Source organism: Pempheris klunzingeri, chromosome 6 (genome assembly GCF_042242105.1).
Source record: "Pempheris klunzingeri isolate RE-2024b chromosome 6, fPemKlu1.hap1, whole genome shotgun sequence".
Taxonomy (NCBI): domain Eukaryota; kingdom Metazoa; phylum Chordata; class Actinopteri; order Acropomatiformes; family Pempheridae; genus Pempheris; species Pempheris klunzingeri.
In genome coordinates this window covers 26,044,459-26,062,917 of record NC_092017.1, presented here as the reverse complement: position 1 = coordinate 26,062,917, position 18,459 = coordinate 26,044,459, and the positions used below count along the sequence as shown (strand labels likewise).

Below are 18,459 nucleotides of genomic sequence, written 5' to 3'. Positions count from 1 at the left end.
GTGAGAAAAGGTATTAGTGCAAGTGGGGCCAATCATGTCTGAGGTGAGAAAGGAGGGAAGAAAAATACCTCCCAGTCACAAGCAGATGAGAGGCAGAGCTGCTCATCAATTTTTTACCTGGGTTCATTATAACATGAATGATTTAAGTGGGTGGGATCTGGTGGGGGGGCTGTCTCAGACTGAAGAGGGACTGTGTGCAGGACAGGATTAATGGAAGACGTTTCTGACATGCTGCCTTCATCACTTTGTGTCCGATTTTAGTCATTTTCTACTCAGAAAACTGGCACCGTCTGGATTCCACTGCCAATTTTATGGAGCACCAGATGTAACATTCATGACTTTCTGTCTAAAGAAAGAATGTATAGACTCCTAATACCTAAAAGCCTCATATTATGCAAAGCTTTTTAATGTCTTTTAAACATAAATGTGTGTCCCTGGTGTGCCCAGAGATCACTGAAACTATGAAGTAAACCATCCAGTCCTGATTCTACTGCTCCATCTTTAGATTGTCTAAAGCAGCAGAGCGTTCAGACAGAGGCTGCAGCGACCATGTGTGGTGTGACAAAACTCTAGCAGGACCTCCACATACAAAGATGAACTTAAAACTGAACAAAATATGGGACCTTTAAGACATGTAGTGGTGTGGTGTGTGGTTTATAAAGACAACATCAAATCTGTGAGAGTTGCGTAACTTCTCCTGTTGTTGTTCTGTTGCCGCTCAAAGCCCCCCAGACACAGACTTTCGATTTCAAACAACATTTTCTGACTTCTATTATTAAGACAGTCTCGGGGTTACAACCAGTTACTACAGGTGCTGCCGAACCAACCAGAGCTGAAGACTTAAGAGTCAGAGAGCTGAAACGATTAGATAATCGTCATGACAAAAGATTTAAGACCAACAATTTCCTGGTTCCAGTCTTTTTATTTCTCAGAACATCCTAAATGTAATATTTTTGGGCTTTAAACTGTTTGATTAATGAAGAAAATATCCTCTAATGAACATAATTGTTACTTGCAGCTCTAAAAGGAGTCTAACCAAGGCCTAGTTAAGTTTAGGCAACTTAAACTAAGCTTAGAGGAAGATCACAGTCATGGTTAAAAGAAGCCAACGCTGATAGAGACAGGATGCAAACCACCATTTCAGGTGTCAAAGTCAGACAAAATCATCTTACAAGGTTTTGGGGTGTCATGACAGCGAGTGTTCCCCTACTTCTATCTTTGCCTCTGACAGATTGGTTGATTAGTATGTGCATTTTCCCCTTCTGCTTATAAAATCAATCACACATTAATTAAAAAACCAAAAAAAATTACAGGAATCTTAATTGATTGAACACATCTTGAAATTAAGACACCATATTTTGACATATTATCAATGTTCCCTTTAATCAGTTAAATTATCCTCTGTACCCGCTGTCTCCATCTTATATACAGCCTATTTCCCCCCTAGGACATCGTTTCAGTTTTATCTAATCTAATTAGCCACATTTTCTCCTGCACTCGGTCGTGGATCAGGAGGAGCCGACAGTACAGCATAAACTCCAGAGGCTCCATCGACACAGCTGACCTCTATTCCTCTTGTGTCACAGCCGACCTGCCCTCCTCTTTCTTAAAAAGGCTCTACCTAATCGTAAACAGAGAAGGGCAGCAAACTTTGAATTCTATCCCCCAAAATCATCAGTCAGCATCTATCTTGTGGTGACAGGCTGAGGCTCCTGGTCTGACCTCTCAGTCTCAGGGGAAAACAGGAGTCCCATTAACAAAACCAACCGGTCCTCTCCTCCTCCTCTTCCTCCTCTTATTCTTCTACCATTTCCTCCTCTACCTGCAGTAACCTTTTTACAAACTGCACCTCTGTTTTGCCTTTGGTTTGTTCCCTTTGGGGCAAGAACAGCATTTAGGCAACACAGCACCAAACTGTCAAGAGAAACTAATGCTAGTAAAGCTTGGAAACAAGCCTCTGAATGTGTGATACTAAAATTCTCTATCACAGCTAATACTAACGAAACGCTGCTACAGAATTTAAACCATGCAGTGAATAATCTCACATAATCTCCACTGAATCCAACACTGACTACTGAGAACAGGATGCAGACGCGAGATGAGGTGAGCTGACTTGCCTGACTGTTCAACAGAGGAGCAATTACTGCAGCACACCTCTGTCTCAGCCTTTTACCTTCAAATCATCTTTACGGCACCTCAGACAGACAGACAAACCACTATTATTTATCCATTAGTGCAGTTATCAACATAAAAGAACAGTCACTGGGAGGACTGGCAGTCTCTGCAGGCTGCTTTTGTACCTTTCACACACAAAAACACAAACCTTTATGGCGCATTTCTCGGCAGAATAGCTTCAATCCAGCAGTCATGTATCACGCTGTGCATCCTTGTATGTATATTATATGTATGTATGTATATAATATTGCCTATAAGTGATGTATTTTGCACTTTTGAGTCTACTTTTTATGTGTTGTTCCCATTTCCTGACTTGCATCAACAGTAAACAGCACCAGTAAATCTTTTCACACTCACTATTTTAAAATGACACACAAAGAAAAAGCCAAGATGCTGGAGATACTGTTTCAGCCATTCAACGTACTGCAGCCTCAACAGACCACAATGCATTGCAGCCACAGCATGTTGTGCTCTAATTAGAGGGAACAGTTTCTCAGCTGGGGAAGCTTAACTTGCTACACTATTACGGTAATATCATGCTTGTCCTCTTCATATGCATGTAAGAGCCCACATGGAATGAGATCACTGCACTTACTGAAAATTACAAAACTATATCAGAAAATTCATTTAATTCACTGTAATTAATTCAGAATCACAACTGACTACAACACCGGAGGAGACTGATCTTAATCCAAACTACGAGATAACTTCACTACTGGAATACAGGTTTCACCTCTCTTACAAATGGGAAGGCATAATATGAGCAGACGACACGACTGCAGGTTGTTGCCAGACATGTTTGGGTGCCTTCAGTCTGCTCCGTATCAAAGTCTTCAGATCAATAATTCATTCAGCCATTTGCCACATCGCTGTCCGTCTGACCCAAAGGCTCCCTGGAGTGTGAACGTCTGAGAGACTGAAGTACGAGCGTAGCCATGAATGAAGCAGCGAGGGAAATGAGACAGCAAAAAAATAACCAGTCCGTTGTTCCAGGCACCGGGTTTCTCCTCCTTTCTGATTCTCTTTGTGTCTCGCTGTGTGATTTCTGGCCTTGTGCTTCAAGCCTTGTAAGGATGTTTGCAAAATGTGAAATTATGTTGTCAGCCTTGAGTCTTCCAAAAGGCAGCAGTCAAGATTTTGAATGATGAATTTAATTGAACGAGGATAGGTGATCATTGATCGTAGTGTTTCCAAACCAAGGGCATTCATCTGCTATAACAGCCTCCTCTCTTTGTCGTCATCCTTTCCACAATATTTTGAACGTTGCTGCAGTGATTTGCTCCCATTTAGACAGTCAGCGACCTGTGCAGGTCTTGGCCAAACTCAAAGTCATGATGAAAGAGGGAAGTGAGAGACACAAAGCTGCTGACATTAAATTGGAAGAATACCATTGTCTGAACCATCATTATGTGCTGCAACACTAAGGATTCCTTTGATTGGAACTAAGGGATCAAGACCAAACCATAAAGAAATAACCCAAGATCAAACATAAGCACACATGTTGACAGGTGAGTGAAGCAGCTAATCAAAGGAATGAAGAGGCTCACAAAGACAAACAGACTTCAATCTGAGTTTGTTCTTAACGAGACGGAGTGAATCAAGGGGAGCGTGTCTGAGTGCGTCTTATCTGGAGTCTTAATATGACACATCAAGCACTAAAAAAGTTAAATATTACTGACTAAAGGCTAAAAATGATCAAAGGAGTCTCTTGTCTTTCCGTTCAGTTCTTGCTCGTCTCAGTGGGACATTCACGTCCATTTTAAATGCAGAGTGTGTGTTAAATTTGTCAGCTTGCTTTTGTCAGCGTATCTGTGAAGAAACACAAAGAAAGCTGCTCAGAAAGGGAAGAAATGGGAGAGGACAGATGGACTGACGGACAGATGTGGCCGGGACAGGCCTTCAGCTGTGCTGTGATTCAAGATCTCTTTGCTCTTTTAGCCCCTTACGGTACATTTGGAGCTCCACATGTTCCAGATTATGTACCATGCCAAGCCGCCACTGAGCGTGGCCTGTAGCTGTGCATCATAGGAGCATCAAAGCCAAGTGCCACCGCATCCAGATGTCGACACACAGCCAAAGAACACGAGCGCAGCTTTGCTCGAGTCCCTGACGCCTCTATCTGTGCACTCACACTTATTAATGAGGCAAAATACGAGGAAAGCGCCTCCACGAGGAAGTCTAATCTGACTTTGCAGTGACAGCCAAGAGGTTAGAGATGTGAGTGGAGGGTTGCCAGTTCAAATCCAGCGACCTGATGGGAAATGCAGTCAGGGATTGCGGATGTAATGCTGTAGAGGGCAGCAGCCAGTAGTGCAAACTACAGCAGACTAAGCTTACACTGGAAAGGCACCAATGTTTAAAGCATTTTTGATCTTTAACCATTAGAGTCTATGAAATATAAAAAAGATTTGCCATTTTTGCTTAATAAATAAACAACTGATGATGAGAATTGTTAATTTTACCTTTACTGTCGACTTACAGACTCATTATTTGAACCCTAAAGTATCCTGAAACCCTAGAAATATATGTTTGGTTGGGGATGACACAGATGCTCAGGCAACACGTACGCACATTTACACTAATATAGCCCACAGCAGATAAGTTTGTTCAACTCTTGGCTGTTAGGAGGAGTCCTGTTTGGCTCTCATCATTAATGCTGAGCTCAGAAGATTAATGCCTCAGCTTTTAAAGTCCTTTATTCCATGCTCTACTGGCACAGACACAGTCATTAATTTCAGCACTGTGATGCTGTGACGGTCCGTTGTGAGTGCTTGTTTATATGTGACCCACTAACCCCGCGACTCAGTCTGCACTACTTCACATTAACAAAACAGCCAAAGCCAACTCCTCGCACACTTAAAGCCCAGTTGCTGTTTGTGTTTTACTGTGTGCGCACTTTTATTTGATTGACAAACTTTTATTTTTTTAGGGGGAAAATATCAGAATTAACACCATGCGGTCTGGTTTTAGGATTTTGGAACCTGGCTGCAGCGATTCAGAAACTTCAGGGTCAGTGAGGACGCCCACTGATGTAGTTGGGTGCAGATACAATGACATCCAGCGACTTTGATGACATTGATTAACAGGAGTCCTTTACAACAATATTGTATTTATATGCTAGTTGATGCATGAAGGAGTTTCTTTGAAATAAGGACTTGCTGTTGTAGACAATCAAATTGGTGTCTGTCGTCACTTACTGTTGCAACAAGGTCATATTGGTGAGTTTGTTGTGTTGGGGAAGACATTCTTGTTTAACAACCCAAAACGAGGGGGAAGGAAGTGGAATTTCTTACAAATGCTACACCTGATTTATTCATTTCTTGAATTGTACGCAAGATTAAACATCTGTGGAAAAGCTTCAGTGCTTTCCAGACATGCAGCACATCTTAGAAGAGCTCAGCTCCAGATCTTATTATATTAACCGCTGCAGCACTTTATAGAAAACAGATGAACTGGGCTCTTTACATTGTTAGCCTTTGTAACTAATCTAAATTCAAAGAATTGTGGTAAGACAATTTTTTAGAGGGTTTAGCAAATCTCCCCTTTGGTATCTTCTCCCATGATGCTCCCATCTTTGCTTCTTGCTTGTTTTGGAGGCTTTCGGTATTCAGTCTGGTGAAATGGTCATGTGACTGACTCCGGTGAAGAACAAGTCTGTTTGGGGTCTTATGTTTAGGATCATTTTCCTTCCACATTGTCCTTAAAATGGGTAATGTGTATTAAAAAAAGCAGCAAACATCCTCAAACAGTTACGAAAATAAAATAAAGTGCTTTAACTTCTTTCATTACCAAAGCAATAAAAAAGTAAAACACTGTTGTGCTCCTAAAGGAACAAACAGCTGAAATATATTTGATATCGCGGGTACGATTGTGTCAGACATGTGTTGTGTGTTTATGTGTGTATTTGAACATTTCCCTGCAGGTGACGGACTGAGCTTGTAAAGAACTGTATTGATCTGTGCTGCTCCCTTGCTGTCCCAGTAGTTAACCCCAGTTTCAAACAACACACGCCTGTGACGGGGGAAATCAATACAAGTCACAAAAGCCCTCTCTGCTTGGTCGGGCTGGTCAGCAACGTGGCCCTCACATGGCAACGACAAGCCCCATCAGACAATTAATTAAAGTTGAGAGGAAGGGAGGAAGCCACCGAGTGGGAGACACACAAAAGTGAGACAGAGATAAAGATTTGAGATCAGACTGCAGTCAGCAGCTGAGCAGTTTAAAGCATAGTGTCTGACACTAGAGAGAGGAATGTAATTGCTTAAAAGACCTCTTGAATACTAAATATAAGACACATTTATGGGCCAAAGGTTCTAGTCAACAACTGAGATAACTTCTAATTCTTTATCCTAAAATGGAGCTCTCTGGAGAGGATCTAATTTGTTGATGGAAGCCAAATATATATGCTCAATATACATGAGCTGCAGTATTTTCAGGATTCACGTATTCAATATACAGTAGTTGTCATGCAGGAAGCGTCGTCACAACCTTGATCGGTTCTCTAATGGAATAAAAGGTTGCTTTGTCATTTCTGATTTCTCTCTCCGGGGATGTATAAAGAGAGTTGGGTTCATCTATAACAGAACTACCTCAGAAAAAAAGAATCGCAATTTGGCTTTGGTTTAAATGAACTCTGGTGGGTTTGCACGTTTGATGTGATTTGTTTGGGCTGGTGTCTATTAAGTTAAGGAGCACGGTCTCCCTGCATGCCCAACGCAAAACACTGGTGCAGTATGTTTGTGTAAAATCAAAGCCGACCACAGCGTGAATTCAAAATCATTCAAATACCAGGCACTCTTATAATAAGTGGGACCAAATCATTGGGTAACCATAGTAACATGTATGTTATCATGAGAGTGTCAGAAAGTGACAAGTGGTTAAAACAGAGGTGTGCTGTGCTTGGATCCAACTTTGTGGCATTGGCTCATTCTTTTTATTGTTTGTCATTATTCATGAACAAGTTGAGTTCAATAAGGCGCAAAATGAATAATGAAAACCAAAGCACACACCTGAAAAAAGGCTTGACTTCAAACACTTTCCTATCCAGTACAGAAACTGCCGCCCATGAATCTTACAGTATGATCAAAAAAATAAAAACCAATGTGAGCACGTTTCGGCTTTTCAGAAAGTCTGATGAAAGAAACATGCGTGGGCCCCCCCCCAACTGAGATCTGAAGCTACAGATCTTATCCTTATTGTTACACTAGAGCCCAGCAGCACAAATGTGGCTGCCAGAAGGTCTTCTATGGATGCTGAAAAGTCATTATGGTTTGAGCCAATTGTTGGAGTTATTTGCTGACACTGAAGTCTGGTCGATCACCACCACTGCCCTCACATATGCTCATCAGCAACCGCACATACACACAAAGCTCCTTGTTTGGCAGAATTTGACTGTATCCCATAAATTCATTAGAGGCTGGATCAATAAGTAGTTAAGAATGAAGTTCAAACTTCCAAACTTCACTGGATCCATCACACAAATACACAAAAGCAATTTCCCCTTCTGCTTCTGCATGTGATCTCACTAAACCTCCTAAAGAAATATTAGTTAATATTAGTCAACACCTTCTGCAAAGCTGCTTCTTCTAATCCTGACTCCACCACACGTCCTTCACATGGGGATTACTGACATCCAGCATCTCTACCAAGGCCTTTACTTATGTTTTCAACAGCACAACATTGGATTGCTGATAAATCAGTGACAAGAAAACTGTTTAGAAATACAATATGTCTGGCATTTTGGAGACATTAGAGGAGGAGCTGGATTCGAGAGATGACAGGAGAATAAGGTTAAGGTCGAACACATGCGAGAGAAATATAGATGGAAGGAGGAAGAGAGAAAACAGAGGATTTACCAAAGAGGCTAGAAACAGAGAAAGTGTCAAGATTAGGGAGTTAAGAAATGCAAGTTAAAACATGGCAGTGGCTTCGACACAAGGCGAGATGCTGAAACAGAAAACAGTTTGTGCTCTTTTGTAATACTTTATTTTTACTTATGAAAATGTGCTTATAGGAACAGAAGAAATAGGAAAACACAGTGAGTGAGGAAAGCTTGACTGGACCTTTTGAAGACAGGGACGCAGCTCCACAACACGTCTGGACCAACGTTTGATGCAAAATGGAAACAATTTGGGGATTCGATTGAGACAAAGTCACGCAGTCTTGGCAAGGTGGCACTGGGATGAGGAGTTTTGTCGAATTAGCAGCACATTTTAGGTTGGATTTGAATGGATTTACTTGGTGACTAAAGAAGACTCAGCATGTGGTGATGATTCAGAAATTCGATGTAGACTTGGCAGGTTAAACTTAATCTCATGATCTTGTCCTCAAGCTCATAGCGACTCTTTTTAACTGGTTGAACATATTTCCAACTACAAAATTTCAAAGTGTCTTTTGTTCTAGTGCATGAAATGACATGTGTGGGGTCCAAGAAGCAGGACCACAAAGACAACGTCCTTTCCAATGGAACGGCTTGGAATTTGTGTTGTGTTATTCATTGTCATTCATTGCAATTGAGAAAAGTACTTGTTGGGTATCGTCCCTTACTTATTAACTGCTCCACTTGAGAGGCGACAACTCTCAAGATGACTGATGAGCGCTGAGCCGCTGGACGCCACAGACTTTCTCTCTGCTTTACTCCGTATTAAATGGTCGCACAGGGGCACGAGAGGGAGGGTGTATGTAATTAAATCTAAAATAACTTTACATTATCACTTTCATACTTCCTGCCCCGTCTGGATAACCTATCTCTACACAAGTCAAAAAACGTGAATGAGTCTGATATTGAAGTAATTTCTTGCTTGACAATGTAATACATACTTTAATTGAATACGATTATTGAATCATGAGATGGGGTCATCTTTTTAAATTATTGCAATATCAGTGTGGAGATGTGTTGAACGATTTTACTGCAATCTAGAGCAACAAGTCTGACTATATTTTTTGTAGATTTCAAGGGCTGTTTCATTACATTTCAGCTCTTCCTCAACTATCTGACGTTGGTTAAATCAGTCGCTGAAATGTGATTTAAATGCCACTTAATAGTTCACAGGTCTGAGTTGAAGATGAGACGTCTGTTTGTTTATATCTTCTATCCGTGAGCATCTTTCTTACCTGACACTCCTGTCACTTTTCTACCTTTGTACAATTTTGTACCTGGAAAAGTCAGATTTTTCTGTGTTATTGTCATAGTTCTAATTGGCATATTATAAAAAAAAAAAACATCAAACCCAAAGAAACAAGAGAAAAGAGAGGAGAAAAAAAGGGGAAGAGAAGAGCAGATGTGGAGGAGAGGGTGTCAGTTTTAGAAGACACCCTTCATCATACTGTTGCTATTTTGACACACATGTCTGATCTGTGTGTTTCCTGTTGTCTGTGTGAAATGAGCGCTTCAAAGAAACTGACAAATTCTCACTGACGGCGACAGAAAGAAAGAAAAGCTAAGAGCGCAGTGGTTGTCTATGTGGGGTCGAGTAATCTGTAAATATGTTTGAGGTAATTTATGCCAGATGTTTCTGGTTTAGTTTCAATTTTAAGATAAAAAGAAAACTGGAAAATGTGATGACGGGTTGCACACGTGATCTGACTCTACTTTCATTTCCTGTCCTTTCTTTAGACCATATTACCAACGGGCATTTATATCATTCAACATGTCAAATCTTCTGGTTAGTGTATTTGGGACAATCTTCACTGGTCCACTTGGTCTCTAGTAACCGTAAACCAAACCCAGGACGCAAATTGGGGCGAATCTAAATTAAATTCAGTCTTTTCTCATCAGAGTAGGTTCCTGTTGTATTGCTTTAGATCTCAGGTCTGTGTGACAACATGTAACACCCAAGTAGATCAAAGTGGACTTACTACTGACTCTGATCAGACATGTCATCATCCTCACAGGAGAAAAAAAAACATGGTTTTATGGGGTGAGACAGAGTGTGAACTGTCTCTTCTCAAAAACTAACTTCCACTGTTTTTGACAGTTTCTAATTTGTGAGGTATCATGCTGTCTGTGATCTGTCTGTTCAGGTTGCCTGCAGTTTGGATCGAGTTTAATTATCCTCAGGTCTCTTTCAGATCTGGTCTTTTTTCCATTTTTAGGGAAAATGAATTCAAGCATGCTGGAACCACTGGCCCTTGCACACTCTCCAGAGATTTGATTTAGCAAAGTTGGTATAAATTTCCAAACAAACTTTCAGAGAAATAACATCTCAGATCGAATCTCTGTTATCCATTTATACAAACACCCTCAGAAAAAGAGTGGCTAACTGGGAGTAAGTTTACTGAGCTTTTGCCAGATTGGTTTGATCTTATCGGGCTAAAACTCTTTGCAAAAGATAGTGAGCACATTGAGAACTGGCCTGGTTCCCCTTTAAATCTCTGCAGCATCTACCTTTGCCAAGTACTGGCCTTCGTGCACTGATTTGTCAGACGTGCTCTGATAAACCGGGGTTACAGTACATAGAAAGAAAACTCTGCAGCTTTCCACGTGAAACAAAAAGACACTTTAATACTGCATTGTGCTTGGAGGCCGTACACAGAGCTGGGTTTAAACAAACGAGACCACTTTCAGCTTTCATCCGTGAGCTGCTGTTCTGGCATGAGCGAAGAGTTTTTGTTTACGGGATGAATAAAAGAAACAAACAGCGTTCCTCGAGGTCCAACTAATCCCAGCTTTACATAAATTAAAAAGCAGGGAAATGTGCGGACAAGTGAGAAGAGTGCAAACATGCTCTGACTACCAAGTCAACAGATTGTGAGGAGACAAAAAGGGGGCTGCCTGCAGAAGTCAAGGATGGAGCAGTTCAACAGTTCAACAGTTCTGTGGGACGATGTAGAAAACAAAGTTTGCACACACTGAACAAATACAGATATTTGTCTAAAAATAGTCCTTGAGTATTTATGAGCTGAGCATGAAAGGGCTGTCCCTCTCATGGACGTGGCTCAAGTGTTCATCTTTGCTCATCAGAAGAGTCACGTTTAACTTCAGCAAGGACGAGAGCTCGTCAGTCTCTCCAATCCCAAACCCTGTCGTCCAGTTCCAGCCAGCGTGACTGACAGCTCCACTTCCCCTGCTGACAAATCCACAGTTTGCCCCTGAACTAACCTCAGCTTTTGGTCTGACTTCATGCTACATCCTGACATCTTCATGATGGAACTTACAAACTGCTGAAAGGAGGAAAGACTTTTACAGTAAAGTCCCTGATTTTGTTGTTTGCTCCCAAAACTCAAATTGAAATTCAGCAACAGAGAGCTGGGAGGAGATTTTGGGAGTGTGAGCGTGTGTGATGTACGGATGAGAGGTCTGTGCCAAAAGAAAAGGAAGGAAACAAGCAACAGCTTTCAAGAAAGAAATGTAGAGATCAGGTTAACACAACTGTCTCTTGAGACAGGTGTTACGGGTGAGACCAATAAGGGGATTTTTCAGGTGATACTAATATTCTTAAAGTGTGCTCTGACTGAATGTGAAGCGAATTATCATCCTATTGGCAGAAAACACCCAACAGATGTGACAGTTACAGACACAGCTGGCGATGTGCGCTGACTCTCTGCGTGAGTGTGACGGCTTGGACTCAGACCGACTTTAAAACTTACCAGGAGACCCCCAGTGGGTTCTGGCGCCTCCATTCATTCGCAGAGCGCTGCAGCTTAGGGATCAGGTCGGAGTTTTGGCTCCGTTTCAAACTCACGCTGTAGCCCTGATCCAGGACCGTCTGACAGTCTTGATACATAATACAACATAGCAATACTAGTAAATAAATAATTTGATAAATAAAATATATATACTTTTTGTATGAGATGTGTCAAAACAGACACACTGGAGGGGAGAGGGATGGTTTTACAGCAACTTAACCACTTCAATATATGAATAAATAAATATATAAATGATAGCATTCAGCCACTAGTGGCAGCAAAACTCAGATAACCTTCCCTCTGCGGAGTTAAAAGTTTTATACGGAACAAATGTCATGAATGCCTGAGTGACTGACACGTTCAGAATCTGTATGATAACCGACCAAGCTTGTAACATGTAGTTTGACAGATCAGGGCTACTCCAGTTGTCCTCACCTCAGTTCTGGCTGTATACAGAGAATTTCCTCACCTATTTGAGCCTCTCCTTTCTCTTATATGCAATTACAACTATATTACACCAATATATTGGTGTGATGTATATATAATTGTGCACATCTGACGGAGGTTAGTTCGCTACATGGTTATCCCTACCATTAGTTTGAAGTGAACGGAAAGAAAAGGTCAAGACTGTTGTGTTTTGTCTCGAGAGGATTGTCCAGAGGAGCAGGTTAGTGCGTTACACCGCTATTTCATCTCCCAGACAGTCAGGAGTTCCCTGTTTGTTGAGAACATTAAGCAGCCTCAGCGTCTCCTCGTCCGTGCCCCAGCCAAAGATCTCCATCTCCTCCTCATCGTCCTCCCCCTCATCCTCATCACTGTCGTCTGTGTTCGACTCGTACTCTGAGGCGATACCTGACTCACGAAACCTGGCAAAGTCCAGGCACCCAAGAGATTTGACGTCGCGGGACAACAACTTTCCTGTGTCCTCAGACACTTCTTGAACTTTGCTCTCTGGCCTGTTGGCCTTGAGCAGCGGGGGAGGCGAGGGGATTCGAGGAGGCGGAGGCCCCGGGAGGAAACGGAAACACTCCAGTTTGAGAAGACACTGGTCCCTACCTAGGGGGCTGCCCAGAGTCCCATTGGAGGATGAGAAGACGTTGCTCGTCCCATCAGTAGTGCCCAGTGCAGGCAGGTTGAGGGCTGACACATCTGGCTTCGGCGTTGTGGGGTCGCAGATAACTGGAGGTACTGTAGACCGGAAGGTGATCTCCAACAAACTGTCCTGAGATCCCACTGGAAAAGGGAAATGAGGAAGAAAAGGGAGAAAGGAAGCAGAAGGTGATGAATGAGCAGAGACAGATCATTCCACTATGCCTTGATTTAAATTAATCTGTTGGTTCACGGCAGAAGAATAACGTCTGTGATACAGATGTCTGTGAAATGTAGTGGACAGCAAAGTACTGCCCCTTGAAAGTTGTAACAAAATCAGCTGCCAATAAGTCAACATGTTTCTGTATTTGGGCAAGAAAGGAAAAAACACGTTTCCTAGTATTTCATCATCCCCAGGGCTGATCAGCGAAACATGTTTTGCTTCCACAGACTCTAAAATGAAAGAAGGATACATTAAAAAGAATACTCAAATAATAACCAACATAAGGTTTGTAGCTCGCTCCTTCATGCTGGACGGCAGTGGTCTCCAAAATCAGTCACAACATCTATCAAAATATCTGAAGAAACTTCTCAAACCACCCCGGCAGTATAGATATAATCTGCTTACTCTCTATTGTGCATCTGGCATTTAAAGTCTGGGGACAAGTACGTGTAAAATCTGCAGCGCTGTTATATCAGACATACGGAGCGTGACAAAGTCAGGCTGAACCTGTTAGCGAGAGAGAAACATTGACTAAAATTTGCATTACAACGGCGGTGGGAATTCAGATCGAAAAAAAAAGAAGACAGCACTGTGTTAAAACATCTCAGGGGACTGTGTTGGTGGTGGTGGTGGTGGTGGTGGGGGGGCTGTGTTGTTTACAGCACTGGTGAGACATGATGAATGATCCAGGAGGTCCAGTTGGAGTGACGGATTAATGTCAGATGCAAAAACGCTGCACAGCAGAGGGAGGATTTCTCAAATGTGGAATTCTGCCGGCAAACTAATTTATCATTTATTACTAAAACTGCAAGGTGAAAAGTTTTAGTGGATGTACTTCCAAAAGTAGTTTCAACGACTCTGCGTTCTCACCAGACTGGCTCTGGGTCTGAACTCTGCCTTCCTCTACTGAAGCTCTCTGGCTCAGCACTACAGCACAAGACAGAAGAGGAGCCATGCTATTTCTGACACATTCCTATTCCTTTCTGTTTCCTGCAGTTGTCCCCAGTTTGGATGCGTCTTTATTGACTTTTAATGCTGCTCTTGCTCGGTGCGATATGACTGAAGCAGCATGTAACACTTAAGTAAAGCTGTTTTATTACTTTTTTTAACCTGTTTGAAGACGTAATGTAGTCAAAAGGTTTCAATTACTGATCTTTTTGTCGAGCTGACATACAGCCATATAATATTTCCTAACAAATAGCCTTCTTTTTGCAGGATGAATGTACTCTAGTGGCAGAATACACTTTCTTTTGTGCTCCATTCCTTTCCAGACATGTGCAACGTGCATCAAAACAGCCCCACATCAGGTCTTATTTAACAGCACTTAATGCAAATCAGATGAAGTGCAGCTGGCCTCATGTACATGGTTAGTCTTGGGAAGTACTACTATCACTGCTATGCTGTGGCTCGGGAGGCAGAGTGTGTTGTCCTCTAATGGCATCGCTGAATCAGTGGTTCAGTCATGGATGTGTAAAGAGAACTGGATACAGCATTAGACGTGGAGCCCTGCTCATTCCTATGAAAGCTGCTCAGTGGTGCATGAAGCAAAAAAGTTTAACTAAAATATTCTGCTTTGAGAGGCCCATAGAGCTGGTGCACTACTGACTAACTTCCGGTTATCCCTCTGCCGACTTGAATGGGGATAAAATCACCTAATCCTGCCTCTCTTCTAGACTTTCCAAATGTTATTGGATCAAAAGAATCAAATTCTCATAGGGGAACGATTCATGTCGAAGGGTTGTGACAAAAAACAATGCAAGTCTATGGCCACTGGTCTGTGACTGTGAATCAGTGAATAGGTGTGAATAAGAGACTGTAAAGTGCAAATTATAAAGCGCTTTACATAAAAGCACCACACAGTAATTACAGTAAAAACAGCCTTAGTAAACATTCCTCATAGTTTTTCCGTAAAATAATAATAAACCTCTTGGACTTTGATATCCTGTGTAACTGTTAACTCCAGCTAATATCCAATTAAATAAAGCAAAGAGACTTTTCAGAGACAGCTTTGAGCCTGGAGCCTTTCAAATACTGGATACTAAACACATATTTTTTAAGAAGAGTATTCTTTTAGGAGGCTTTCTAGTCATCACACACTGAACTGGGCTTAAACCTCCTGGATAGGACCTCCCCACCTCTTCTCACCAACCCCAGACAGTGTTTCACGCTGTTAAAGTCTACTAAATGCCGTAAAAATGCTGTAAAATAGACTTTTCTTAGGGTGGACACTTTCGATTGTGGCGGCAGGAAAAGGACAGGTGGAACTAACAACATTAACGATGGCTCCTTTCAATTTAAGTGTGTCAATAAGCCTCGGTAGGGATCCAACATGCATAACCCCAGCTCTCTGAAACGGACACGGTACAGATGAAATGCAGCCATATTTATATTATTAGTTCTTCAGGCCACATTATGTCATGGGAAAGGTCTCTTGCTTTAAATTTGATTGTATATTTATTGTATATTTATACTTATTTGCCTCCAAATGTGTCCACAGAACAGTTTTTCCGACCTTGCTTTTTAAACGGCCAACACGCAGAGGTGGCAATGACAGATTTCTACAATGTTGGCTGATAAGATAAAGTATTGTTTCTTCACGGGGTGACAACTGGAGGGCAGGCTGGACTTAGATAGTGCAGAGATTGTCTGGCTAAATAGTTGATGAACAGGCTTAACAATATGCGAAGCTGCGGGGGAGAGTGGCGGCGGAGAGGACAGTCTGTCTGCTGTCTGTATGGCTGTGCTCTCAGTGTGCAGGCCATGCTTAGTATGGATATGTGTGACTGGATGTTTGCTCCGTCACATGAAAGGATTTTACCTGACAGTGGTGGTCTGTTGACCAGGAGGCTTCATCTTCAGGACAGAGAGTCTTTCTAACATGCTGATTCATCTCTTGTCTGTTTCGATTAAGTAAAAAACTGAATTTTACTTTGTGTTTTATGAGTATTTATGACTACTGGGTCTTTAAGTAGTAGTAGTCTTTACGTAAAGTTGAATTCATCCCATTTCACAGCTGAACTGTGGTATAATTAATACAGACGCCACTGAAATTAAGTGAGAAGTGAGTGTGTTTAGCTGCACAATATGTTTTGATCACTTTTCTACCTTCTTCACTACTGCTCTTACTGGAGTGGAAGAAATCTGTGTGTAATATGATGCAAAACTTGGTCCTAAAGCAGAATAAAAGTTTCTAAATAATTCATCTAGTTGAAATAACATTTAACATTTAGAGGGCTTTCTAAGTTTTTCTATTTCATAGGGTTTAACTATTAATTAACTATGAATTCATTAAAGCACAGCAAATGATCAGAATATACTTTTCATTGAATTGATTCATCACTTACGAACATATGCTGGATATCTTACTGTTAATCTGTCTATTGACTGTGTCAAAATTAGACCATTATAGCTAAAGGGGATGCACCTTGCTGATTCTCTATTGGTAGTATTACAAAATGTACTTCAAATAAAACATATACATGCCTGTGTGAGTAGTTTTACATGTCCGCAAGCGTGCTCTCATGTATATAAACTCTGTGTAGGTGTGTGAGTCTCCTGTGTGATCCACTCACTGGAGTTTGGTCCAGACATTTTGGTCTCCAGCTCCTGGATCTGTTTAACCAGCAGGGAGATGTGCTGCAGCAGGTCCTTGTTCTGCAGCAGCAGCTGGTGGACTCGAGCCTGGGCCTCCAGCCGAGCCGTGGCCTCCGCACTCAGCTGGTCCTTCAACAGGTGGACCTGTACAGGAAGAGGTGGGGAGGATAGAGATGTAGAGGAGAAGAGAATTGGGAGGGAAAGGAACACATGCTCAGCGCAGCACACACAAACATTTTGCCCAGGTCACCACCATAAAATCACCACTGCATCCCCTTATCTGTATTCCCTAAACACACACCACTCCACTTGAAGGCCAAACTGTGTGACCCTTCAAACATATATTGCTTGTCAAGGAAATCAGGAGTGAGTGCTGTTGGTTTCAAATATTTGATCAAAGACAACACCAAAAGAACAAACGCAGACTCGAAGTCCCGCAAGCCTTTGTTGAGCTCGACCTCATGTTTCTCCTCCATGAAAAACATATGCACTCTGTGGTGAGCAGTACATTGGTTTTTGTGGTGCAGTGTTGCATAAATGCATACATTTTAAATGCCTGAAATTGTGGCACCAATGCTCTGTGGAATTCAAGCCTTTATATGCGAATTAAAATACACTTTGTGCTTCATTGTGGGATTCTGTGCAGTGTTTAATATCCGGCCTGAAATGCAGCCTGCCTCCTCCAACATCATAAAAAAAAAAATGAGTACACTCCAATTCTCAAACGTCTTTCCATCGAGCTCATTTGCAGGCAGCAATGAATCAGCGGTGACTCCGTTTAACACTGATGAAGCAAAAGGATGTGTTATACAAGTATCAATCAATCAGTAAGAGAAAACAGAAGGGAGCAGTAAGAAGAAGAAAATAAACAGAGGAGGATCCCAACCCTGTCTTCAAAGTTCTTCCAATATGTGAGAATCATTATTTTTGTGGGGGGAGTGGAAGGAACACATTTCTTAGCTAAAGTAAGAAAACTATCAATGTTGCTTCTGAGGAATTCATCAGATATGGGAGAAACATCTGGGTAGATTCTGAGAAGTAATTAGTACACTTGTACTAAATAAAACATGGAAATGATCAAAGGTGCTACACTGCACACTTCAAAAGGCATTTATTTAACAAATGCAGCTATTATTTAGACCCTCACCTAAAATTGATCAGCGATGAGAGGCTTTAGGATCCTGCTGACTCGGCTTAGCAAATGGCAGCGACTGATCAATCACACTGTATTTTTACTGTGTGGTAATTATTCAAAACAGTGTCGAGAAAATACGGAAAACCAGACTGTTTTTCCAGTTGGAGGGAGACAGATCGATCGGTGACACTCCAGAGGGGATGTGTGAAGAAAAACTCACCTCACAAACACGAGGAGCACAAAGCAGAGGCTGAAGTTAAGGTTTGAAGATCAGCAGGTTTCACACGCAGCAGCGTGATGAAGCAGTTTAGAGTTAGATACTGACCACATCACTAAGGACATTGATTTGATTTTGATACTTGGCTAATTCTATTCAGCACACCTTTAAGATTACTACATATGTGACGCTTCTCATGCATTGAACTCTCAGTATGATTCTAGTAAGAGGCACAGGTTCCCATTAATCACAGCTGTAACAAATATTAATTTGTTTTACAACTGTGTAAATGTTTTTGTGAACAGTGTTTGCAAGTGTGCACTTCTTACTGATTCATTTAGTCTTTTGTTACATCTGTTTTTCTACCCAACAACTCCTTCAGTTAAGGACAATTTAAGG

At 41.6% G+C, this 18,459-nt stretch overlaps 1 protein-coding gene across 1 annotated transcript in view; it reads right to left on the bottom strand.

Annotated features, from left to right (window-relative positions):
- Window positions 1-18,459, bottom strand: part of nos1apa (nitric oxide synthase 1 (neuronal) adaptor protein a) — a 163,947-nt gene that overhangs the window by 12,833 nt on the left and 132,655 nt on the right. Inside the window, exons 9-10 of the mRNA XM_070832417.1 lie at window positions 16,687-16,852; window positions 12,859-13,035 (exon numbers count right to left, since the gene is read on the bottom strand). Coding sequence (XP_070688518.1) covers window positions 12,859-13,035; window positions 16,687-16,852 — 343 coding nt within the window. The remainder of the gene's footprint in view (window positions 1-12,858; window positions 13,036-16,686; window positions 16,853-18,459) is intronic.